The 27291-nt window shown below is 42.3% G+C and overlaps 1 protein-coding gene across 3 annotated transcripts in view; it reads left to right on the top strand.

Moving 5' to 3' along the window:
• Positions 1 to 27291, top strand: part of CDK6 (cyclin dependent kinase 6) — a 179800-nt gene that overhangs the window by 107778 nt on the left and 44731 nt on the right. For all 3 annotated transcript variants that reach the window (XM_042857191.2, XM_065583087.1, XM_065583089.1), the window contains exon 5: positions 24875 to 24984. In XM_042857191.2, the coding sequence (XP_042713125.1) occupies positions 24875 to 24984 (110 nt within the window). The remainder of the gene's footprint in view (positions 1 to 24874; positions 24985 to 27291) is intronic.

Raw genomic sequence — 27291 nt, 5'->3', positions numbered from 1 at the left:
GCGGGACCAGTCCCACAGGCCGATGGATCTCCGGGGATCTATGCAAATCCCAGGGCTATATCCACAGACACTCAATCTCTCTCCCCTTGCACCTGTTCCTCACTATTGCAGCTCCTGTGGAACCATGCTACCAAGGCCTGCCTGGCTGCAACTGCTGTGAGAATGGCCCTTATAAAGGATTTCCATTCACAGTCCACACTCTTGGGGATTTTTCATTCCTTGCGTGCATCCTAATGCCATGAATGGACCTGAGACTTCCATTCCTTTGGTTGATACAGGAGCAAGCAAGGAGATCTTTGCATGGAGGATTTACTTCTGGGCACTCACCTTTGGGGGGAAGGCAACACAGACAATCCTCCACCTTTTATTATCAGTATTTTAGAGGGGAGCGGGAAAGAGAGAGTTTAAAAGATTTGCCAAAGGCCAGACAGTAAATCAGTGGTAGAACTGGCACTAGAATTCAGAAGTTCTTAGCTTTCATGCTGAAGTCCATTAGACCATTTAGACCAGCTCTTAGGTATTAATTTCAATCTGATTTATTTTCCTGTTTCAGATAAGGAATATATTAAAAGACACTTTTTAAAAAAAAGACTTTTTCTGGAGAGTAGGTGCAAGGGGGATACACAGAGGCAACAAGAGAAACTACAGAGTGCAGAAGGCTACACCCTCTCTGGTCTCAGGCCAGAGAGCGGCAAAACCCTCTGAAGGTTTGGATCTCAATTCTATACTGAGTGCCCCCTTTTAGTAACTCTCTGATGCGCTGGTGGTAGTTCAGCATGTCATTCCTCTAGCGAGGAGACCCCAGGAGAAGGGATTGCTGCTAACAACACCATCACTACTAGCCAGAGAAAAAGCATTTCTGCCTAAATTGGAAGCTTCCTTGTCTCCTGGAGACTCACTGTGCTCATGTTTCACAACCCCTGAGCCTGTAAGCTCCAGTCCATTGCCTGAAACTGGAAACTTTCACTTTTTAGCCCACAGAGCACGATTAAATTCAGCTTCAGTGACTGCTGAAAATACTTCACATTGCCATGGCTCTGATATTAGGTTTGGAGCACATATTAGCCCTCTGTTCTTGAGCTGCTACTGAATCAGAGTTTGTCCATCTGACGCCTGGACAGGGAGTTTGGATTCAAAGGAAAGGTATTTCCTTTGTAGACTCCTACACACACAGTATCCAAGGGGTTAACAAGGGAGCTACTTTGAAAACGGAGGCAGAAGGTCATTGGCGGCAACAGCAAAGACTTCTAAAGCCTGCCATCAAGAGCCTTTCGCCTTGCATTTCCCACCCAGGGGATTGTAAACATTGGCTCACAGCCATGGAGTCCTACAAAACTTCTCTGTGCTTGCAGCATATACATTTATACTTTTTAATGGAGACCGAAACAGAGCAAGTTATTTTTGCATGTCCAAAGAGAGTGTTCCTGTTCAGATGAAGTGCGGGGGCGGGGGTGAACCTGTTCTCATTCTGGAATTTGAAAACATAGAGATATGCTTGTTTAGTGGTACTTCACGTGTAACATAGCTGCTGTTCTCAGGCAAACTTTCTCAACTCAGAGGAATGTGTAGAATGCTGTCACTTAATCAGAACCCAGAAGAGCTCTTTTATCTGCCATTCGTTAGTAACTAGCGATGTTGTTCTTATCTCCCTGTCCTTTAGCCTGATCCACTACCCTCCAATATGAGAACTAGTAACATGAAAGTACTTATTACCTTGAACATTCTTGTTTGTACTGTCTCTTAAACTAGTATCCCTTAAACTCAGAGAAGGTGTTTTATAGATTTTGAGTAAGAAGCTTTACATACAAAAGGCAACTGTAAAGAAAAAAGGATCTTCATAGGTAGGGCATAAAAGTGTAATCACTTTGGATTGGATTCTTCAGAGGTCTAGACTGACCCTTACCATCAGGCAAATAGAGTAAGTTAGCCACAGTTAATTTCTTGAGGGATCTGATTTCATTAAAACAATACCAAAAAGTAATACATATAAACTTTAAAGTTACACTGTGAAATAGCTGAGGCCAAAAATCTGACTTTCCTTAAAATTGTTATATTCTGCTAAATTTTCAAATTCTTCATATCAACATAGAGAATCTTCTGCTATTTACAACTGAGTTTTCTATTAGGTACTTGAACAATCTTGTGTGTTTTGTGACTTGGGTTTTGTGAAAAGTGCCATATTGAGAGCACAGGGGAGAGAGGTTGTCAGTGTCTCCACAGAACAGGTATAGCACAAGGCCCCGGGTCAGTAGTCTTCAACCCACTTCTAGAGGTCCCCCCTCTGGAGCGGAGGGGGTAGTTCAGTCTCCTCATCCATTAAATCCTGGGCTTCTCTGCTCAAACTGTGAGCATGGGTACTAGCTTGTGCCAATTGTGATGATGGTTTTTGGGCTGCTGGCACTCATACTCTGACTGGACTGAAACAACCAATTTACTTCCTACAATTTGTACTATGTGTGTATATTTGTACATATTTACATGTTATATCTTTGTAGTTTATTTCTGTTATTCATTTAATGTGAAAATAACATATTTGATTGTATTATTTGTAAGAAAAAGGATATTTCAGGAAGTTTTACTTCCTTAATGTAAGTGTAAGGTCTGCTGTTTGACTGCCACATCTCCAACAGTTCATGTTATGCTCCCCTTCGTGATGCAGCGTTGTGCCCATTAGGTTTTAAATAGAATCTGCTGGTTTTAACTTCAGCTTTATAGCGGGTTTCCAGTGTTTATAGTCCTGTTCTGTAAATTATGGGGTTGTAGTAGTTTAAACGGCTTGATTCACCTCTTCTGGCCCAAGGATGAGGGAGTTGAAATTTGCACCCTTCTGAAGTAATGAGGCAGCTGCATCCCAGGGAGCCACTGCTGCAAAGAGGGCTGCCAGGTCTGTCACACCAGGCCCCCTTTGCGGTGTTGTAGTAGAACAGGTTTAACTCTCAGCTATTGCTCCATAAGAGCACCATCTGCAAAGGGTTCTCAGGGATGTGCTGAATCTGCCCTCCCCCAGGCTGGCTTGACAATTAAATTCCCCCTATCCAGCCAGCAATGATTGCTTTGGAGGCTGTGCTGACTTTCTCCAGACCCCCTCAGTAACCTCAGCCTGACTGTGAGATCCCTTCTAGGCAGACTTTTTACCATAAAGAGCCCAGAGAGTTTCCATTAACAAGAAGCTAGTGGAACTTGAGTGTGAATAGAGCTCCAAATGGTGACAAAAAGGGGATTTATAAATGACCATGGCTGAAAATTTACCTTTCACTAATCAAATTTCAGGTTCCTTCTGAATATTAACCCACTTCAGGTGTATGATCTATCTAGATGAATTCTTAATTGTAGATATGTCAATGGTTACTCAAGTCTAAATTAGACTTTTAATTTAGAGCTCAGAAACATTTTGCCTAAAATTTTCAGATTAGTTAGGCATGCAGTTGTGAGCACATTTGCATTAGTTAGACATGCACTTGAGAGCACTGTTACCATGTTTTTGAGTACAGATCAGGTAAATGCATAATCAAATACATAATTAGGCACATTTAAATGCACAGTTAGCCAGTTTGTACACACGTTTCTTTTAATTGCACGTGCACATGAGACACCCAATACCATATCTAAGTTTGAAATTCTGGCCCTTTTTCATCAAATAGGTGTATTTTAAAGAACATTTTTATCTCTTGCCTGTTAAAAAGTTCCTAGTCATTAGCTCTAAACACAGGATTATTTCATAACTATGTATCTTAATTAAAATAATAACTAAAAACATATCTCCTGGATAAAATTTTCACCAGCTTATTTCCTTTTATTTAGAATACCAAGCTGTAATCCTTTGCTTTGACAAAAAGGACATCCATCCATTCAGTTTTCTAACAAAAATGTGCATACAGTATACATTTTTCATTTTCACAATAAAATGCTGGTCCAAAGATAGTCAATGAGAGTCTTTATATTTGACATAAGGTTTTCTAGATTATTCCTTTTTAAAGATAACATTTTTACAGGCCAAATTCTAATGTTTATATTCCATCTAAATTTGTTCTAATTTCACCCACAGTGATCTTAGAGTTCTTTTTGAAATATTTCTTCACATTAGAATTCACTTTGTGTTGGCCCTAGGATCAGAAACCTGGCTACCCCTGCTTCTACTACTGAATGGGTTAAACAACTGGGTTTGTTTGCAAAGAAGTTCCAGCCAGTTAGGATGTATTGCAGGTGGTTAGAAACATTTTGCAAGTCTGGAAATTTCAACAATTTTTTTTTTAATTCCACAATATTTTTTGTTCTGAATGCCTCCTCCCCCCCCCTTCTGTCTCTATTTTTTTGACCAACTCTATAGTTTGTTGCAAAATGCCCCGTTTGTATGAAAACTGAGCAGGTGGGAGGATTGTGACAAATGCTATGAATTTCCCTACTTTGCCCTGGATTTTTCAACCCCTACCAGGAACTGTTTAACCTGCTGTCATTGCCGGGGAATTGCCTGGCATCAGCCATGGAGCCCATAGCATGACCTCTAGCCCAGACAGAGCTGTGTGGGGTGAGTCCATTTTGCCTTGGGACACTGTTTCTTTGTGCATAATTTGCTACTGTTAGAGACTGTCAAAGCAGTAGTGGGAACCAGGACCGGAGAGGTGTATGGTGGCCTTAGGTTTTTTCTTTGGTTTTGTTTGTTCTTTTAAGAACCTAAATAAGACACAGCACCTCAAGAAGTGGGAAGAATTTTTTTTATTACCAGAGTCTGGGGTTTCTGTTAATGATGGGGAGTCAAGGGTCCATTACAATGCCGAAATATAAATGCTATGGCCTAGATCCTCCAGTCTGGCTAGGAGGGATTCAGTACAAGACCAGAATGGGTGGGACACAAAGATGGCTTTAAGCCACATTTACACACCCTTGATCCTGGAGCTGGTCATGGTCTGGTCACTGGTCTAAGAGCTACTTATGGCTCCAAGGGTGTTCCAGCCATAGGGATGTCCCTGCTATGCTCCCTTTCTCCCAGAGACTGGGAAAGGGTAGTGTAGGAGTCACTATAGCAGCTCTACACCATTTGATGGGAATAGTCAGGGGACTGGATGTGAGTCAGTTTTATGGCTGCTTTGTGCTGTCAGAGCAGACAAAGCAGCTGGAACAGGTGCTATGTCTTTTAAAATCATGGGCCAGATCCTTAGCTGGTGTAAATTTGTGATTGATTTCAATGGAGCCATGTTGATTTATTCCAGCTGGGGATCTGGACGAATACATGTATTCCAAAGTACTGTATCGAGCTACTACCTACTGAGTATTTCCTTTCAGTCTAATAGTCTAGAATTCTATTCTTTCTTATAACCCTTATTTGTTTAGAATAATGTAAGATAATTAAGGTGTTTGTTTTCTTGTAAGCTTGTAGCCTTGTATTAATGTTTTAATGTTAGATAAATTTTTGGTGGTGAAACATTTGGCTTGATTTCTTGAAAAACAGAAATAAATGATGACTGTTATCATTGTAGAGCACATCTCTGTCAATGTCATTATTTTATCTGCAAAAAGAACAAGGAGTACTTGTGGCACCTTAGAGACTAACAAATTTATCTGAGCATGAGCTTTCGTGGGCTAAAACCCACTTCATCGGATGCATGCAGTGGAAAATACAGTAGGAAGATATATATATATACACAGAGGACATGAAAAAAAAGGGTGTTGCCGTACTAACTATAATGAGAGTAATCAATTAAGGTGGGATATTATCAGCAGGAGAAAAAAACTTTTGTAATGATAATCAGGATGCCCATGTCCAACAGTTAACAAGAAGGTGTGAGTAACAGTAGGAGGAAAAAATTAGCATGGGGAAATAGGTTTTAATTTGTGTAATGACCCATCCACACCCAGTCTTTATTCAAGCCTAATTTAATGGTGTCCAGTTTACAAATTAATTCCAATTCTGCAGTTTCTCGTTGGAGTCTGTTTTTGAAGTTTTTTTGTTGGAGTATTGCGATTTTGAGTTCTGTAATTGAGTGACCAGGGAGGTTGAAGTATTCTCCGACTGGTTTTTGAATGTTATAATTCTTGACGTCTGATTCGTGTCCATTTATTCTTTTGCGTAGAGACTGTCTGGTTTGGCCAATGTACATGGCAGAGGGGCATTGCTGGCACATGATGGCATATATCACATTGGTAGATGTGCAGGTGAACGAGCCTCTGATAGTGTGCCTGATGTGATTAGGTCCTATGATGGTGTCCCCTGAATAGATATGTGGACAGAGTTGGCAACGGGCTTTGTTGCAAGGATAGGTTCCTGGATTAGCGTTTTTGTTGTGTGGTGTGTGGTTGCTGGTGAGTGTTTGCTTCAGGTTGGGGGGCTGTCTGTAAGCGAGGACTGGCCTGTCTCTAACACACTGTGACTTCAGTATGGAGATGCTGAATGCCTTGCTAAGGGACGAGCACTCTCAATTCCCATTTATTATGGAAATCAGTGGGAGTAGTCCCATTGGATTCCATGGGTTTTGGATTAGGCACTATTGCCACATCTCCTATTTTAGATGCTGTTTCAAGATCTTTATTATTGTATAAAGATAGACCACTATGCAAGTAAAGTTTCATTCAGTGACTCAGAAACAAAGTTGCTAGGCCCTCTGCTTATAATATCTGTATATAATTCAAAAGAATTCTTTGAAATGTGCTAAATGGAAAGCAATTTCTTTGTAGGAGTTTTGAGGTAAGCACTGAATTCTAACCAATGGTTAAAGCATTACCTCCTATTCAGAGCTAGTTTTCTTTTCTAGTAGCAGTTACAGACAACTGTCTAATCCACAGAAGACTCTTGAGGTGAAAGCCACTATGGCTAGGTAAAGTGTCTTCCGTTTGTATTTACACACACACACACACACACACACACACACTAACAACGGATGTACCTAGAAATATTCTACATCAACATCATCATACTAGGTAACGTGGTTCTTCCTAGAAATAAAACACAAAATTCTGATTAATTTTGTGTGTTAACCATCAAAGCAAATAAATGTTTCCTATATTCTCACATTATCTTTCAGTAGTTTTTGAGGTTTGTTTCTTTATTTCCAAAGCTCAAATATCTTAACATCAAAAAGAAGAGAACACATTGAAATAGGAATCTTATAGTGAGTTGTATATGTGGTCTGGAGTTCTCTTTTTTTTTTATTTAAGTGATTTTTTTCTTGTTGGTTTGACCAATAAAATAATAATTATGTAATAATAACAAAAACAACCCTGTATCACTTCACAAAATCAGTTAATTAAACTGACATCCAAACATGAAACACAAGTGAAAATATCATTGAAATTACCATTACTGTGTACTATGCCATCAAACAGATGTACTGAGATATATTAACCTCTTGAAGAACAGGCGATTTATAGAATCATAAGACTGTAAGGGACCTCAAGAGGTCATCTAATCCAGTCCCCTGCACTCATGGCAGGACTAAGTATTATGTAGACCATCCCTGACAGGTGTTTGTCTAACCTGTTCTTTAAAATCTCCAATGATAGAGATTCCATGATCTCCCTAGGCAATTTATTCCAGTGCTTAACGAGCCTGACAGGAAGTTTTTCCTAATGTCCAACCCAAACCTCCATTGCTGCAATTTAAGCCCATTGCTTCTTGTCCTATCCTCAGAGGTTAAGAGGAACAGTGTTTCTCCCTCCTCCTTGTAACAACCTTTACGTACTTGAAAACTGTTATCATGTCCCCTCTCAGTCTTTTCTTTTCCAGACTAAACAAACCCAGTTTTTTCAATCTTTCCTCATAGGTCATGTTTTCTAGACCACTAATCATTTTTGTTGCTCTTCTCTGGATTCTCTCCAATTTGTCCAAATCCTCCCTGAAATGTGGCGCCCAGAACTGGACACACTACTCCAGTTGAGGCCTAATCAGTGCAGAGTAGAGCGGAAGACTTACTTCTCGTGTCTTGCTTACAATACTCCTGCTAATACATCCCAGAATGATGTTCGCTTTTTTTGCAACAGCGTTACACTGTTGACTCATATTTAGCTTGCGATCCACTATAACCCCCAGCTGCCTTTTCACAGTATTCCTTCCTAGGCAGTCATTTCCCATTTTGTATGTGTGCAACTGATTGTTCCTTCTTAAGTGGAGTACTTTGCACTTGTCCTTATTGAATTTCATCCTATTTACTTCAGACCATTTCTCCAGTTTGTCCAGATCATTTTGAATTTTAATCCTATCCTCCAAAGCACTTGCACCCCCCGCCGCCCCCGGCTTGGTATCGTCCGCAGACTTTATAAGTGTACTCTCTATGCCATTATCTAAGCCATTGATGAAGATATTGAACAGAACTGGAACCAGAACTGATCCCCCTGCGGGACCCCACTCCAGCATGACTGTGAACCACTGATAACTACTCTCTGGGAACAGTTTTCCAACCAGTTTTGTACCCACCTTATAGTAGCTCCATCTAGGTTGCATTTCCCTAGTTTGTTTATGAGAAGGTTATGCGAGACAGTATCAAAAGATTTACTAAAGTCAAGATATACCATGTCTATCACTCTTCCCTCCCCTCCCCCCCCCCCCCCCACATCCATCCACAAGGCTTGTTACCCTGTCAAAGAAAGCTATCAGGTTGGTTTAACATGATTTTTTTTTTGACAAATCCATGCTGACTTTCACTTATCACCTTATTATCTTCTAGATATTTGCAAATTGATTGCTTAATTATTTGCTCCATTATCTTTCCGGGTACAGAAGTTAAGCTGACTGGTCTGTAATTCCCCAGGTTGTCCATATTTCCCTTTTTATAGATTGGCACTATATTTGCCCTTTTCCAGTCTTCTGGAATCTCTCCAGTCTTCCATGACTTTTCAAAGATAATCGGTAATGGCTCAGATATCTCCTCAGTGAGCTCCTTGAGTATTCTAGGATGCATTTCATCAGGCCCTGTTGACTTGAGGACATCTAATTTGTCAAAGTAATTTTTAACTTGTTCTTTCCCTATTTTAGCCTCTTCTGATCCTACCTCATTTTCACTGGTATTCACTATTTTAAATGTCCAATCACCACCAACTTTCTTGGTGAAAACCAAAATAAGTCATTAAGCTCCTCTGCCAATTCCGCATTTTCTGTAATTTCCCACCCTTCATTGAGTAACCGGCCTACCCTGTCCTTGGTCTTCCTCTTGCTTCTAATGTATTTGTAGAATGTTGTCTTGTTACCCTTTTTGTCTCTAGTTAATTTGATCTCGTTTTGTGCCTTGGCCTTTCTAATTTTATCCCTAAATACTTGTGTTAGTTGTTTATATTCAATGGTAATATGACCTAGTTTCCACTTTTTGTAGGACTCATTTTTGATTTTTATGTATGTTATCGGCCTAGAATCAAGAGTAGAATAGAAGTACTTTCTAAAAGCCCTTTGGAGCAATCTGATTCACCCATCCCATAAAAGGAAAAAAGATTTTAATACTTCTATAAAAAGATGTAGTATGAAGGTTGCATTTCACCAATGAAGGAACCCTTCTCACCAACAACACCTATAATTCTAATGGAATCAAAGGCAGATGGGTAATAATGGAAGATCTATTACTTGGAGAATGAATTATACAAGCCTAAATGTTTATCCAATACTATAATAAAATCTGGAAACTCCATAATATGTTGTGCAGGGAATATTATCTGTCACCTTAACTACATGATGGATAGGATATTATGATGATGTGTACTTTTGAGGGATTCATATATTCCAAGACCAGAAGAAACTATTGTGATCATCTAGCATGACTTCCTGTATAACACAGACCACAGATCTTCCCCAAAATAATTCTGAGAACATATCTTTTAGCAAAGCATCTAATCTTGACGTTAAAATTGTCAGTGATGGAGAATCCATCAGAACACTTGATAAATTGTTCCAACGGTTAATTACCCTCACTGTCAAAAATGTACACTCTATTTCCAATCTGAATTTGTCTAGCTTCAACTTCCAACCATTGGATCGTGTTATACCTTCCTCTGTTAGATTGAAGAGCCCATTATTAAATATTTAAATACCCCATATTGGTATTCTATACAGTGATCAAGTCACCCCTTAACCTTCTCTTTGCCAAGCCAAATCATAGAATATCAGGGTTGGAAGGGACCTCAGGAGGTCATCTAGTCCAACCCCCTGCTCAAGCAGGACCAATCTCCAGACAAATTTTTGCCCTAGATCCTTAAATGGCCCCCTCAAGGATTGAACTCACAACCCTGGGTTTAGCAGGCCAATGCTCAAGCCACTGAGCTATCCCTCCCCATTGAACTCTTTGAGTCTATGATTATAAGGCATGTTTTCTAATCCTTTCAACATTCTCATGGCTCTTCTCTCAACCCTTTCCAATTTGCCAGCATCCTTCTTGAATTGCGGGCACCAGAACTGGACACAGTATCCCATTAGTGGTCACATCAGTGCCAAACACAGAGGTAAAATAGCGTCTCTACTCCTTCTCGAGATTCCCCTGTTTATGCATCCCAGGATCATATTCACTCTTATAGCCACAGCATCATGCTGGGAGATCTGTTCAGCTGATTATCCACCATGACCCCTTAATCTTTTTAAGAGTCACTGCTTCTTGGGTTAGGGTTGCCCTATCATGTAAGTATGGCATATATTCTTTGTTCCTAGATGTATAAATTAGCCATATTAAAACACATACTGTACACTTGCTCTGAATCAGAACCACTCCCCCAGTTTTTGTGTCATCTGCAAACTTTATCACTGATAATTTTATGTTTTCTTTCAGGTCATTGATGATGATGTTAAATAGCATAGGGCAAAGAACCCGATCCTTGTGGGACCATACTGGAAACACGCCTCATTGATGACAATTCCCCATTTAAAAGTATATGTAGAGACCTATCAGTTAGCCAGTTTTTAATCCACTTAATGTGTGCCATATTAATTTTATGTCATTTTAGTTTTTAATCAAAATGTTGTGCAGTACCAAGTCAAATGCCTTACCAAAGTCTAAGTATATTATGGCAACACTATTACCTTTATCAATCAAACTGCTAATCTCATCAGAAAAAGATATCAGTTTCATTTGACAGGATCTATTTTCCAAAACCCTTGTTGATTTGCATTAATTACACTAGCCTCCTCTAATTCTTCATTAATCATGTGAGATTAATCAAGAGATTAGATTAGACAGACTCTCAGCCAAGAGAGCCCCCTCTTTCTTAATAAACCTACAGTACTCAATAAAGATTTGGCAGAAGATGAGGGGAAAGTATAGAGAAATCACTCAGTACATAAAGACTTTTATTTACTTCCATACTGCAGGTGCTGACACATGAACAGATTAATTCTTGCTTCTTAAATGATTCCTTAATACCATATTTTCATCAAATTAGGTAATACTGTGTTGTCAGAGCACGCACCCATTTTTAAGTGTATTTGGTTAGGAAATCACATCCATCCTTCTTATTTGTTTCAGTGGAGCTTCAGGAGAGCCCTCCTAAAAGGCAAGAAACATGCATAATGCACAGAGAGGATAGTTAAGATTGAAGCCAGGTTCCATGTCAAGCCTTACTTTTAGCAACCTATAACTCCGTCTAGTAAAATTGATTTGTCCTGAAAATTGTCATGGTTACTCATGGAGAAATTTTCTGCAAAGTCTGAAGAAAATTGGTAAAGCTGTTTTTGAGTTACAGGTCATTAAAAATCATCCTGAATATGAAACCGCTCAGTAGGAGATCCGTAGTAAAGTTTCAATCATGTTCCACTGTAAATCCAACTGAACAGTTGGGAATAACACCGGAGTTGCTTTTTAGTTATTATGGGAAACCATGAAGCCAATATTGAGATGGCTGTATAATCTCATTCTTTGTACAGAAGAAAATAGAGCTAAAAAAGATGCCTCAGGCCAGAGATAATGTGAAAATCCTATGAGCAAGAATTGAGCTAAATAATTTAGTCTTAAAGCCACATTAGAGATCTTATGTGTCTATAAAAGTTATCTTACAGATTCTTTCATGAAACAGAAATGTTTCAATCATGGGTGACAGGTATCATAGGCTGGGGGGAGGCTATTCCTCCCCCAACAGCCAGGTGTGGCCCCGCCCATGCTCCGCCCCAGGACTCCTCCTGCTTCCCACTCAGCATGACTTCAGTCCCCATGCATGGTGGCCCTGGCTTGGGCTGGGGCTGTGCCGCCAGCGCTCCACGGCTGTGGCCGCACTGCCCACTCTCACAGTGCTCCGGAGCTTCGGTGGCGCTGGGGCCACGCCACCCACCCTCCCAGCACTCTGAGGCTGCGGCCGTGCCGCCTGCCTTCCCAGCGCTCCGAGGCTGGGGCTTTGCCACCTGCCCTCCTGGTGCTCCGAGACTTGGGGGGACAGGAGCCATGCTGCCTGCCCTCCTGGCAATCTGGAACGGGGGGCGGGGGCCATGCTGCCTGCCCTCCCAGTGTTCCGGGGCTGCAGCCACGCTGCCCACGCTCCCGGCGCTCTAAGGCTGGGGGGTTGTGGCTGTGTCGTCCATCCTCCCTGTGCTTCGGAGCTGGGGGCCTTGCCTGGGGCAAGAACTGGTGGCGGTGGGGTCTCTGGGCTCTGGTAGGGGGTGCGCAAAAGGGGCAGGGCCTCGGTCAGAAGGAGCGGGGCTGGGGGCTAGCCTTCCCTAGCCAGCAGTTCGTGCTCTGCCCATGGTTTGAATAGGGAAATGAGCTAGAATGCCTCATAGCAAGTTGGGGGGAAAAAGGCACAGGTGTGGTTCATTAAAAATATTGTAGCCAGAATCACAAAAGGAGAAGACACAGAAGAAGAATTTTGCTAGTATTAAATGAAACTCTTTATGAATTAAATTAGTCCTTAAGGGACCTGTAAAATGGATAACTGTGAAAAATATCAGCATCTCTAAAGTCTCAAAGGAGATTGAGAAGACATTTAATGCTTTCATTGACCTCCATCTTTACAAAGACATACAGACATAACTACATAAGAACACAAGAATGGCCATACTGGGTCAGACCAATGGTCCATCTAGCCCAGAATCCTGTCTTCGGACAGTGGCCAGTGCCAGGTGCTTCAGAGGGAATGAACAGAACAGGCAATCAGTGAGTGATCCATCCACTGTTGTCCACTCCCAACTTCCGGCACACAGAAGCTAGGGACACTCAGAACATGATGTTGCATCCCTGACCAGACTGGATAATAGCTATTGATGGACCTATCCTCCATGAACTTATCTAGTTCTTTTTTTAACCCAGTTATAGTTTTGGCCTTCAGAACATCCTTGACAACGAGTTCCACTGGTTGACTGCGTTGTATGAAGAAATACTTCCTTTTGTTTGTTTTAAACCTGCTATCTATTAATTTCATTGGGTGACCATATAACATAAGAACTAGGAGAAGGAGTAAATAGTATTTCCTTATTCACTTTCTCTACAACAGTCAAGATTTTATAGACCTCTATCATATCCACTCTTAGTCGTCTCTTTTCTAAGATGAAAAGTCCCCTTTGTTTTAATCTCTCCTCATACGGAAGCTTTTCCATACCCTGAATCACTTTCGTAGCCCTTCTCTGTACCTTTTTCAATTCTAATGTATCATTTTTGAGATGGGGCGACGAGATCTGCACACTATATTCAAGATGTGGGCGGACTATGCATTTATATAGTGGCATTATAATATTTTCTGTCTTTTCTATCCCTTTCCTAATGGCTCCTAACATTGTTAGCGTTTTTGACTGCCGCTGCTCATTGAGCGGATGTTTTCAGAGAACTATCTACAATGACTCCAAGATCTCTTTCTTGTGTGGGAACAACTAATTTAGACCACATCATTTTGTATGTATATTTGGGATTATGTTTTCCAATGTGGATGACTTTGCATTTATCAACATTGAATTTCATCTGCCATTTTGTTGCCCAGTCACTCAATTTTGTGAGATCCCTTTGTAACTCCTCGCAGTCTGCTTTGGACTTAATTATCTTGAGTAATTTTGCATTGTCTTTGCCACCTTTCTGTTTACCCCTTTTTCCAGATCATTTATTAATATGTTGAACAGCATTGGTCCCAGTTCAGACCCCTCGGGGACACCACTATTTACTTCTATCCATTCTGAAAATTGACCACTTATTCCCCTACACTTTGTTTCCTATCTTTTAACCAGTTACCAGTCCATGAGAGGACCTTCCATCTTATCCCATGATTGCTTACTTTGCTTATGAGCCTTTGGTGAGGGACCTTGTCAAAGGCTTTCTGAAAGTCTAAGTACATATTCACTGGATCACCCTTGTACACATGTTTGTTGACCCCCCATTCAAAGAATTTTAATAGATTGGTGAGGCATGATTTCTCTTTACAAAAGCCATGTTGACTCTTCCCCCAACAAATCATGTTCATCTATGAATCTGATAATTATGTTCTTTACTATAGTTTCAACCAATTTGCCTAATACTGAAATTAGGCTTACCGATCTCTAATTGCTAGCATCGCCTCTGGAGCCTTTTTTAAAAATTGGCATCACATTAATTATCCTCCAGTCATCTAGTACAGAAGCTGATTTCAATGATAGGTTACATATCACTATTAGTAGTTCTGCATTTTCACATTTGAGTTCCTTCAGAACTCTTGGGTGAATACTGTCTGCTCCTGATAACTTATTACTATTTAACTGATCAATTTATTTGACAGCCTCCTCTATTGACACCTCAATCTGGAACAATTCCTCAGATTTGTCTCCAAAAAAGAATGGCTCAGGTGTAGGAATCTCCCTCACATCTTCTGTGGTGAAGACGAATGCAAATAATTCATTTATCTTCTCTGCAATGGCCTTGCCTTCCTTGAGTGCTCTTTTAGCACCTCGATTGTCCAATGGCCCCATTGACTGTTTGGCAGGCTTCCTGCTTCTGATGTACTTAAAAAAAATTGCTGTTAGTTTTTGAGTCTTTGGCTAGTTGCTCTTCAAATTATTTTTTGGCCTGCCTAATTATACTATAATTGACCCTCATATATATTTAAAGATACTGAGGGAAAAAATGCAATTACACCTTCCCCTCAGTGAAGCAAGAATTATAGCTAATGGATACCAAAGGAAAGACCCATTTATCTGTTCTTCATATTATTCAGTTTCTGTCATAAATTCATGTACAATTATAATCAAGGTACTGGCTTCTATCTTTGATTCAGTGTCACCCCTATTAGTAATCCAAGTCCATAGTCCATCACAGGTTCAGGCAGGTTGCCCCAGATTAATGTAAATCTAGTGTCAGTAACAATTCAGGGAATACTGTGTCATAAAAAGCCTTTGACTACAGAGTGGACCTCTGTTGCAAGTAATCCAAAATTTTTGATTTAGCAGTAACTTTATAAACTGGATTATCCATGTCTTCCACTGACTTGTCATTCTTACTTCCTCACCTTTTAGATTGGGGATAGACACTTTTCATTGCTATTCCTTTTACCTGTTGTTGTTTTCCATGATCATCAAACCACCTGGCAGAAGTTATTTGGTAGGAAAAAGAAATTACAGGAATCAGTGTAAATAAAATTTATCACAAAGTTTGTCTTCATGGAGAGGATATTCATACAATATTTCATAACATTCATTCCATACCCATTGTACCTTAGCTCTGTAGAAAGTTTTAGCTCTTGGTTAGGACACAAGATTAATTTCCCACACACTGAGGGATTTTTTTTATGGGAAACAAGTTTTAACATTGCATTTCCATTTTGTGTTGTGTCCCAAATTATTAAATAAATGGATACTCTTGCCCATAGACCTCAAAAAAAGTTTGTTCTAAATGTGGAATGAATTCTAGTTACCAGAATGCAAAACCTGAAGATGTAGTGCAGTCTTCCTTTTACTGTATGTGGCTGATAGATCCTTATAAAAATGTATCTGCTATCACATCTCATGTATTCTCTACAGATGTTTCCCTCCCTCATGACTGATCCAAAGCCCATTTAAGTAATTGCAAAGAATCCCTTTGTCTTCAACTAGGGCCTGATTCAAAGCCCACAGAAGTAAATTTTCATCAAAAAAATGAAATTATTAGTTTATTCTTAAATATGTTTAGATGAGCAAATAACAAGAATAGCCTTGAACTCTACAGATGAGTAAGCATAACTACAGCTTTAATTTTCACAATGTGAAACAATACTTCTGAGCTCACCAATAAGAAATTTTTCAAAAATGTCTCTAAGCACTAAGTCTCAATCGGAAGCCATCTCACTATTGCCATTTCCCCTGCAAATGTGATATCCAATGAGCTCAGCATTCCAAGGCAAACCAGTACTCGCATCAGGAATGTCTAGGAAACAGGCCCGGCTCCAGGCACCAGCTTACCAAGCAGGTGCTTGGGGCGGCCCCTTCAGAGAGGGGCGGCACATCCAGCTGTTCGGCGGCAATTCGGCGGACGGTCCCTCACTCCTGCTCGGAGCGAAGGACCTTCCGCCGAATTGCCGCTGCAGATCGCAATCGCGGCTTTTTTGTTTGTTTTGTTTGTTTGTTTGTTTGTTTGGCTGCTTGGGGCGGCCAAAACCCTGAAGCCGGCCCTGCTAGGGAATAAGGTACCCCCTTACTGTCCTGTGCAGCTACGTGTCCTGGGTCACAGAGAGGTGAGATGAGTAGCTTCGGCATGGCCACTGCTCTGGGCAAGAGGTTTGGCTGGGCAGGGGTAAGTGGAGCCTTGAGTCCCCCACCTGCCCCCCGCCCCCTCAAACATGCAAGTCAATATAGCTGAGCCAGTGTACCTGTGTACTGGCCAGGGCCGGCTCCAGGGTTTGGAGCCAAAAAAAAAAAAAAAAAAAAAAGCTGCGATCGTGATCTGTGGCGGCAATTTGGCGGGAGGTCCTTCGCTCCGAGCGGGAGTGAGGGACCGTCCACCGAATTGCTGCCGAATAGCTGGACCTGCCGCCCCTCTCCGGAGTGGCCGCCCCAAGCACCTGCTTGCCAGGCTGGTGCCTGGAGCCGGCCCTGGTACTGGCACAGAATACCTCCCGTCTGAGTCACAAACTGATCCCTGGTCTGCTCCCGGGGCAGTGCAATTATGCACTGCTCTTTACTTAGGGCTTGTCTTCCCTACCATGCTAAATCAGCGTTGCTGCGATCAATGCACAGTGTTGATTTAGCGGGTCTGGTGAAGACGCAATATGTCGATGGGAGAGCGCTCTCCCGTTGATGTCATTAATCCACCTCAACAAGAGGTGGAAGCTATGTCAACAGGAGAGCGTCTCCCGCTGACATAGTGCAGTGTAGACACTGCGTTAAGTCGATGTAAGTTATGTCACGCAGGGAGGTGGTTTTTTACATGCCTGAGTGACATAACTTATATTGACTTAAGCGGTAGTGTAGACAAGGCCTTAGGGCTTATGATAAAACCAAAATTTAGTCCTGTACTTGTATGTTACTCATCCCCTTCCCTCACCCTTTGTGTGTCTTTGCCTTTTTTAGACTGTATGCTATTCAAGACACAGACTGTGTCTTCATCTGTGTTTGGAAAGTGCCTAGCATGGTGTAGATGCTACTGAAATCTAAACAGCTAACCTAAGGTGAAATTCACCAGTGTGAATTAAATGGGATTTAAGTGGGATATAAATGGTGCATATATTTTGTGTTGACGCTCTCAATTTCACTCCTAGTGAGCAGATACTTGCTCATAGCTTGGCTTTGTGCCAGATATAAGTGGCTGGGATTGAAACTGCTGATGTCAGATGCTCCTAGAATCTATTGATACATTAAGATGGACAATTTTATGTTTCACAAAAGGTTATATTCCTCCTTGCCCTCTCCTTCAGAGCTCTGCAAAGCTCTGCCCCTGTATATGTCTCAGCTCTTCTTCCCCCATACTTTTGCACTGGGTACATTTCCTTCTTCCTCTTTCAGGAGTAGGAAACCAGATGACATTTTGGTAGAATTTTGCACATTAATTGCTTTTATAATATCACCAGGAAGCTTCTTTCATTTATTTTCATTTGGAGATGCTGCCTGGATCATTTGATATTTGACCTGAAAGAGCAGTGATCTGTAGCCACTGTAATCAGCTTTAGTCCCTGCTTGTCTGGTGAGTGAAGACCTGAATTGTGATTTGGTATGGTGGGGGAAAACATTTCTACTAGGTCCCAATCTACAAATTACTCTCAGCCTTTTTGTTCTTGGACTAACACAGGGATGGGCAAACTTTTTGGCCCGAGGGCCACATCTGGGAGTAGAAATTGTATAGTGGACCACGAATGCTCACAAAATTGGTGTTGGGGTGAGGGCTCCGGGCTCGGGGTGGGATTGGGATAGGATGGGGGGTGGGGGGCAAGGGGAGGTGAGGGCTCCAGCTGGGGGTGCAGGCTCTGGGGTGGGGCTGCGGATGAGAAGTTTGGGGTGTAGGAGAGAGCTCCGGACTGGGACAAAGGGGTTTGGAGGGCAGGAGGGGGATCAGGGCTGGGGGAGGGGTTTGGGGCACTGGCAGGTGAGGGCTCCAACTGGGAGTGTGAGCTCTGGGGTGGGGCTGGGGATGAGAGGTTTGGGATGCAGGAGGCAGTGGCATAGCCAGCTTCTAAGAGGAGGGGGAGCAAACATAAAAAAGGCGCCCCCCCCTTGACGCCTCCTCTGGCCATGCCCTCTTCAGCGCCTCCTCCGGCCGCACTGCCCCTCCCCCCACCCATGGCTCCTCGACCCTGATGTGCCACCACCGTGGCCCCCCCCCCCCGCTCCTCCAGCTGCGGCCGCCATGCTGCGCCCCCCCGCTCCTCCGGCCGCGCCCGCCGCCCCCCATGACTGCCAGCCTGCGCCCCCCCTCGCTCCTCCGGCTGCGCTGCGGGCCGCCTGCTGCGCCCCCTGCTCCTCCGGCCGTGCCTGCCGTCCCCCCATGGCTGCCGGCCACGCTGCGGGCTGCCAGCCTGTGCCCCCCCTCGCTCCTCTGGCCATGGCTGCTGGCTGCGCTCCCCCCCGCTCCTCCGGCCGCGCCCCCCCACTCCTCCCCCCGCCCCCCCCCCCATGGCTGCCGGCTGTGCTGCAGGCCGCCAGCCTGCGCCCCCCTCACTCCTCCGGCTGCTTTTGGAAAGGCGGGGGAAGCCGCTGCTTCCCCTGCACTCCACTAGCTACGCTACTGCCAGGAGGGTGCTCTGGGCTGATCGAGGGTTTGGAGGGTGGGGGGGATCAGGACTGGGGCAGGGTGTTGGGACACGGGGGGAGGCTCAGGGGTGCAGGCTCTGGGCGGTGCTTACCTCAAGCAGCTCCCAGAAGCAGCAGCATATCCCTTCTCTGGCTCCTACGCAGAGGCGCAGCTAGGTGGCTCTGCACATTGCCCCGTCCACAGACACCACCCTTGCAGCTCCCATTGGCCGCTGTTCCCGGCAATGGGAGCTGCAGGGGCAGTGCTTGGGGTAGGAGCAGCGTGCAGACCAGGCCCCCTGACTGCCCCTATACATAGAAGCCAGCGGGGGGCCATGCTGCTGCTTCCGGGAGCTGCGTGGAGCGGCTCCCAACCCTGCTCCCCGGCTGGAGCCCCAGACTCTGTTCCCCAGTGGGAGCTTGAGGGCTGGATTAAAACGGCTGGTAGGCCAGATTCGGCCCATGGGCCGTACTTTGCCCACCCCATGACTAACAGATAAATTATTAGTTTCATGCTGTAGTCCACCTGAGCATCCGATTGATGAAAAAGCAAAGGAAGGAGGAGCTGAAGAAACCAAACAGGCTGGGAAAGAAGAGAGGCAGCTGAAGAGAGGAGCTTGTTAAATCAGAGGACTGAAGTTGAAACAGGATCACTGAACCCCCCTTGCTACAATTGTGGCCCCAACATTCCATTTTAGTGGTGTCAGGTATAAAGGGTTAAGCATAACTGAGCAACACATAAAAATGCAGATGCATGCTTTTTTATGCTAAAAATGTTACTTTATCAAGCTGTAATGTCGAAGTTCTGTCTTTCTCTATGACAGGGCCCTCCTCACTGATTATGTGGCTTACCTAAGCACTAAGACAGAGAGCAGTGTTAAGAGGAAGCGATGAGCTAGTTGTTCAGCTCACCATATCCTGTGTTCAGAATAATTTTCATTTCTACTTATCTGTAAATGTTAATGGAATGTCCACAAATATTTGCCTGGTTTCTATGGTGAGAAAGAGTGAGTGAAATTCTGTGTCAAAACCAAACTACATCATACTGTATTTCTTAAAAGAGGATCCCTAGCAAGATAGGAGTTATCTGTGGTTATTACTTATGTGCAAGTTGACATTTGATAAATAACAATCCTTTTGAGATTCACATCTTGAAATTCAAACTTGCATATTACAAACCCTGATATGACTCGGGCCCTTTTGTAGGTAGATGGTAAAGATCAGTTTATCAGAACTCAGCTCAAGGCAAACAAGTTCCCCTCTCGGTATGAAGCAATCAGATATTTGTCAGAAATAAACTTGCATGCCTTTTTTTACAGTGTCTAATTGTTTAAATTCCCAAATTATTAAGAACCAGATGCCCCCTCTCTCTAGGTAGCTAGATATACGGACAAAAACATACGCACATACTCGTGTGTGTGTGCAGCACAGAGGGGAGCAAAGTTTCAGGGAAGTGGGCCAGACGGTGGTCATGTGGAAGGAGCAGCTCCCATGCTGCATGCTTTCCCAGTCCTCTGTAAATAGCAGCGTCCCCTCTGAGTGTACAATTCACATTGGCTCTCTGCTACAAATTGAGGTGTGTGGCCAGCAGGAAGGGAGCAGCTGCTGTATGTGGCATGCTTCCCTGGGAAAGGAACTGCAGTTCTGGGGTAAATTGTCACGGAGGTTAGTGCTGGTCTGACCAGCACTCAATCCTTTACCCTGCCCCAGAGCAGTTCACCGTCACACTGAGGGAGCCAATGGAATGGGAAACACCCAGTTCGGAGGTAACTTGTCTTTAAAAGTCCAGGAACTTAAAATAAAACAAAAAATCATATTTTGCCAAGAGGACCCGGAAGTTGGAAATTCTAAATTAGAGACTGGTGGCAGCAAACACCTTTCTTCCATAAGGTCTAAACTCTTCGCCTCCTGAACCAGCCAGGTGGCCTTTGGGTGGTGGTGTCTGGACTTTTCCATGGCTGCTTGCATGACTGTGGAGTTTGGGGCAGCATGGAAGAATAACTCTGCTCCCTTTGTCAGGACAAAGTACTGCTTTTTTGCTCTCATAGTAGTAGGGGCACGTGTGCCACACAGTTCTCCCTGGTTTCAGTATGGCCTCATTGGTTAGGAGTGCTACTCAGCTAGAGGCGCTGGGCTATCCAGTAGCTTGTGTTGGAGTCCTGGACCTCTTCTGAGGGGATTTGGACCTCTTCTCAGGCCATGCGGTGATAAGAAGGAACAGGAAATGTGTCAGTCTGCACTGCCCCTTATGCCCTCAGCACGGAGCATGAGGAGAGCAGGGTACAGGTGCACACCAATGGACACCACTTGCTAGAATTCTCCAGTCTCAGACAGATAAAGCGCATGTGTATCAATAGTGGAATACAAATAAGGACCCAGCACCTGAAGAAGGAGGATAGGGCTCAAGTTTGAGCTCTTATTGATGAGGGCAGTTTAGTGGCAAGACCCTCATTACAAACTGCAGTTGATGCTGCCAATACTGCTTAAAGATCCATGCCGACTGCTATAGTGATATGCCAGGAATCTAAGACCAGGTTCACACTAAAATTTAGGTCAACACAGCTATGTCGCTCAGGGGTGTGAAAAATCCACACCACCTTTTGAAGCCCAGCCTACCTGTTTGATGCTTCACCTGTCTATGAAGGTTGCTTTCCTCACTGCCATCACCTCGGATGACTTGGTAGGTGAACCTTCCTTGCACTGTAGTTCATAAAGAGAAGGTTTTGCTACAGCTGCATCCAAAATTCACCCCTAAAGTAGTATTGGAATTTCACATAAACCAGACTAGCCACTTAGCTGTGGTCTTCCCAAAGCCCCATGCTTCCAGCATAGAGAAGAGACTTCATTCCTGCCACATGAGATAAGCTTTGGCATCTTATTCTACAGAGAACAAAATAGATCAGTAAGTCACCTGGGCTGTTTCTTGCCAAAGCAGAACAAGCTGTTTCCTCCCAGAGGATCTCCAAGTGGATCTCTGGATGTATCCTATCTGCTGGCACACCTTCCTCCCCCACATGGAGTATAGGCTCATTCTGCAAGAATACAGACAGCCTCAGTAGCAGCAATACCTCTGCTTGATATTAGCAAGGCAGCAACAAGTTCCACCCCCACATTCACAAGGCATTGTGCCTTGGTCCAAGTCTCCTCCATTGATGTATTCTTTGGAATAGTGGTTTTTACAAGCAACCATACCACCTGCATCCTCACACCCTCCTCCTCTATGAGTGCTGCTTGTCAGTGACCCACAGCAGAATACACATAGGGATCGGCAATCGAAGAAGAAAGGAAACTTACATACCCTTTGTAACTGGAGTTCTTTGAGATGTGTGACCCCAATCTGTATTCCACTACCCCCCCTCCTTCCTCTCTGCTTCAGACCCTCTCTGATTCACAGTAAATGGGGGAACTGGAGAGGCATGGGTCAGCCCCACCCCTTATACTCTCAGCACAGAGCAAAAGGAGAGCAAAGGTGCAGGTGTGGCCCAATGGACACTACTTGCTAGAATTCTCTGGTGTCATGCACATGGAGCGCATGTGTACCCACAGTGGACTACAGATAGGGACCACACGTCTTGAAGAACGACAGTTACGAAGGGTAAATAATTTTCCTTCATTTGGGGGGGGGGCATTTGGATCTCAAGTTCAGAATCTGCAAGATTTGGTCCTGTTTCTCCTACAGATCTTCAGTTCACACTTCTCCTCCGCTTCTGTTAGGCGACTGCCCCTACATCTGAAAAAAAAATATGTGGAAATTCATGACCCTAGAAATCTCCAAATTTTTTAAAGTAATTTTTCCTATCCCATTGGTTTCTCCCCAAAGGCTGCAGGAGAATATATGTGCAGTCCAAACATTGAGAAATATATTAATATCATTAAACAAAATATTGAAAAAGGAACTCCACCTGATTCAGCATATTCCCTGGGCAGCCTTTATCAATGGTGTTCATAACGGCATCCTGACCTCAAATTAAAGTTCTCCTCCTTCATTGGAATGAACTTCTGAGGGAGAGTTACCTTCCCATGTACATATGTTAGAAAAGCATCCCTATTTGGTACCAACTAATCAGAGAAAATGAATGGGGTTATATTATACCTTCTTCTGTTGCTGTGCCAGTTTACATGGGCATGTATCTTGAAGTCAAAGTTGTCTCAGCTCAGCTTTAGTTTGCACAAAGTTATTGAACTGTTTCAAAAATAAATTTTATGAATAGAGATCAAAGCACGTAAAAGAACTCTTAGCAAATATGACACTTGTGTAAATATCCTTGAACTTCCCTCCTCTATCCATTCAACACCTCCAGATGCTGTCAGGGCATGTAATGATTGTAATAAATGTTGTATTTGCTTTTGTTTCAGCTGGTTCTGACCAGAAAATTCAGCTGATTACTTGCATTGTTATTTCTGCTTAGAGGACAATTATATTGTTGTTGTTTAAAAAACCCACCTTTGTCATATGTTTCTGAGTACTGGTCTTTAAATTCAGCACTCACCATTTTAAATAACATGAATTTTAAATCTATTTCTGTCTTTTACTTTGAAATTATTTCTTTTTCTGTATCTTTTTTAATTTCAGTTTCATGAGCCTAGAGAAACACTGCACTTTCCAGCACGTATTTTTGTATCTCAAAATTAATGCAATAATTATGAGAACCCAGTTCCCTCTTTATAATATTGTCTGTAGTTTATAACTACAGCATACTGCCAATACAGTATTGTCCTTCAGCTGAAGATCCTGTTTCTTTAGGGCTGGATTGTAACTGTACCGAGGCATAGGATAGGAACCAAGCAGGAACCCACGAAAAAAGCGCAGAAATTGGGCTTGTTTTTGGCTTAATTGGCTTGTGAGTTGCTTGTTGGTTAGTTTTTGGCTTGTTGCTTGTTTGGCTTGTAGCTTGTTGCTTCTTTTTTTTGATCATCAAGGGGCAAACGGGAATGGGAGGGAGAGAGTCAGGGTGCACAGCGTGCCCCCCGCAGTCCCAGACTACATGATCACATAGAGTGTTGGGGTTTTTAGGGATTGGCTTGTTTTGGCCTTGTTTTGAAGTGGGATTAGCTTGATTTTTGGCTTATTGTGAAAGTCGGGGTGCTTATTTACTGTGTGAAAGTTGGCAACTGTGGAACCAAGCTGTGATTCTGAAATTGTGCCCCAGCCATGTGGTGACTCAGTCAGGGATGTAAGGGTGCAGGCATGCTGGAAGGTTCATAATTGAGCCTTAGTCTTTAATGTGTATAGTCAGAGCCACCTGTATCTAGGTCTATGGTGGGGAAACAAAGTAATAAATATTAACTGTCTGGTTTATCTTTGTGGGCCCAATTTGCATTACTCACGCAGCCCCTAGTACATCGCAATACCTATAAGACACAGTGCCTGGAGGACTGACTTCAGTAGAGATATGACCATTTACAATTTGTCTCCACATCAGTAGATTTTAGGGAGAGATTTTAGGTCAGCAGAATATATTTAATCAGGTTGGAAGTTGGTCAAGACACCACACTTAATATCCCTCCTTCTGCAGAATATGCCATGGAAGCTTTAATGACCATAAGTGAGTTGGGACTAGGTTTTTTGACTCATCTTTTTAAATGAGTGTACAGTGCCTTCTAATACCACGATTCAGAAGGAATAATCCCACCTATTGACTCCTCCACACCACTTCTAGCAGCACCTGGATTTTCCTTAGAGGAGTGTCATTTAAGCAATGATCAAACCTGACCATCCTTAGTGTGTGAGACCGTACAAGCTTAAGGCAATCTGGGTCACTGGGCAACCCCACACACTAGCTGGTATTTCTGCAATTGAATATTTCTCCTAATATGTTCCTCTTTGTTTTACAGGTTGTCACTCTGTGGTACAGAGCTCCTGAAGTTTTGCTTCAATCCAGTTATGCAACACCAGTTGATCTCTGGAGTGTTGGCTGCATATTTGCAGAAATGTTCCGTCGGAAGTAAGAAATATTGTTTTATCATCATTATTTTTAATGTGAAAATTGTGCAGAAATATACAGTACTATATATTGTAACACTGTATGCAGTAGAAGATTGGAAGCATGTTTTATTTTTATTTACAGTTGGAACTACAAAAGCCAATTATATATAAACTCAGGGTTGTGACTTCCATCTTGGATTCTTTTTTCCTGAGGAGTGAGTCTCCCACAGCCCTTTTTAAAACCTTGATTTCTTTTACAAAAGCACATGTGAACACTGTAACAAGAACATAACACCTGAATCTAGATGGCTGAGATGTAGATAAATAGGGGCAAAAGGATCTATTGACAGAGGCCTATATTGTGGGGTTCTGGAAATAATTTGTTTTGAGGAAGGAAAGACATAGCCTTCAATACGGTCGTCTTACTTCTGGAGTTTGCGCTTTTTGAGTTCCAGATGTTTGCTTGTAGTCATCTCTTGGCATACTTGAGATCTGGAAAGTCACTGTAATGTCAATTTCTAGAAACAGACTGAGGTAGGAGTTTTTGAAGAATAAACTGTTTTGACACTGTCTAGGGTAATGTAGGTAGTAAAATTTCAGTGTGGTCAGAAATAAGACTTACTTTTGACTGATTCTGTTAGATTAACTATCAGTATTCTCTTGGCGTATTATACTTACTTGATCTTCTTATCCCATGTAATGCATTTTGGATGAAAACCAGAAACTACTGCAAGAATTATATGGTGTTATCATACAGTCTATTGGTGATGTGCCTACAGAAACCTCATACACCATTTTGGAACAGCTACTGTGAAATAAAATGATGTACCTTTTAAATAAATGAATACGAAAATCTAAAGGAAAATGGCTCACCTTTGAGCTTAAAAACAAATAGTCCGTTTTTTACAAATTACAAAGGTGTAGCCACAGTACAAGGGCCTCTAGAAACAACCATGCGATAGCAATACTTCTTGACAAAGATGAATTTGCGATATATGAAGTTCAAAATGCTAGTTGAAGCCTTGCAAAAGGACTTTGGGATTTCACTGTTTATTAATGTTAACATATGGAAAAATATTTGTTCTTGGGCTTATTGCCTAGTCAAATGGCCAGAGTAGATGTACTACACTCCACCCTCTGTGTGTGACTCATAAATGAGATCAGAAAATGAGAGAAAAGGAGAATGTGGATTTTAGGAGTTTCAGTTAAGTCCTCCATTCCAAACTTTTAGATACTAAGTTTTATTCCATATAAGATTCACAATGATACTGACTTTTCAAGATTTCACTTGCAGAATAAAAAAAAGTTTCATTTTTGCATTGACAATGAGCATAAAACATGACAAACAACCAAAGAGAGAACACTTTGATTTGCTCAAAAAAACTTTTTTGTCATCTATTTTACAGCACTGCCCTAGATGAAATATTGTCTTGTATAAACCATGTAAAATTGCCTTGTACCCTATACATTGAATTTTCATTTTTTATAACACAGCACTCACTCTCCAAATCCAAAAATGTAACATGATCAATTGAATTAGGAACAATTGTGCAAATTCAAATATTGGCTTAAGGGTAAAAAATGCCAGATTTTTAGTAGAAATAAGATTTGATTTGAAGCAGAGTTTGATACAACCAGGCCTTCTGTTGTCCCTGCCAAAGACAGGGTCAGTTTGACATTCTCAGTCCTAAATCTGGGAGACAGTCAAAAACTGTGTATGTCAGGAATCTGCCAAGTGTATATGCTACATTGTTTAATTAGTAACATTATGATTTACAGATTAAGATATTTGAACATGCAGGAGCCCAACATATGCCATAAGCAAAATTTAAGGCTTCACTGTCATTAAACTGCAGTGAATAGCATTGAATATCTTCTTTATGGATTGTTGCATTGAGTTAATTTTGCAATAACCTTTGTATGATATATGTTGTCTTTTTAACATCCTTAATAAATTGCAAAAGAGAATCTATTCTACTGTGAACATGGTGGCAATAAACTGTAAAATTTTGCAAACTCCCATGGATTATTTCCAAAACATTCAATAAGTGAAGCAGCTACTTCTGCTGAAAAATAGCAGTGAACTTAGGTCACTACCCATCTGCTTTTCATCTGGCATTGAGGGGGTAGGAGTAGGAGAGTTGTTTTTGTTTTTTTAAGTTTACCTGTTGGTCCAGCATTCCAGCCATCCTTTTCTTTTTGCCAAATTACCAGAGACTTATTTTCCATTCCTTCCCCCATTCTCCTTTGCTTTCACTTGAAAATATTTTTAAACTTCTGTCATTTCTAACTGATGTTCTGATCTCTTTATGTCAGCTGAGATTCT

The sequence above is a fragment of the Chrysemys picta genome, chromosome 2, assembly GCF_011386835.1.
Source record: "Chrysemys picta bellii isolate R12L10 chromosome 2, ASM1138683v2, whole genome shotgun sequence".
NCBI lineage: Eukaryota > Metazoa > Chordata > Testudines > Emydidae > Chrysemys > Chrysemys picta.
Note: the sequence above shows the minus strand (reverse complement) of the source record. Positions and strands in the feature narration are given on the sequence as shown.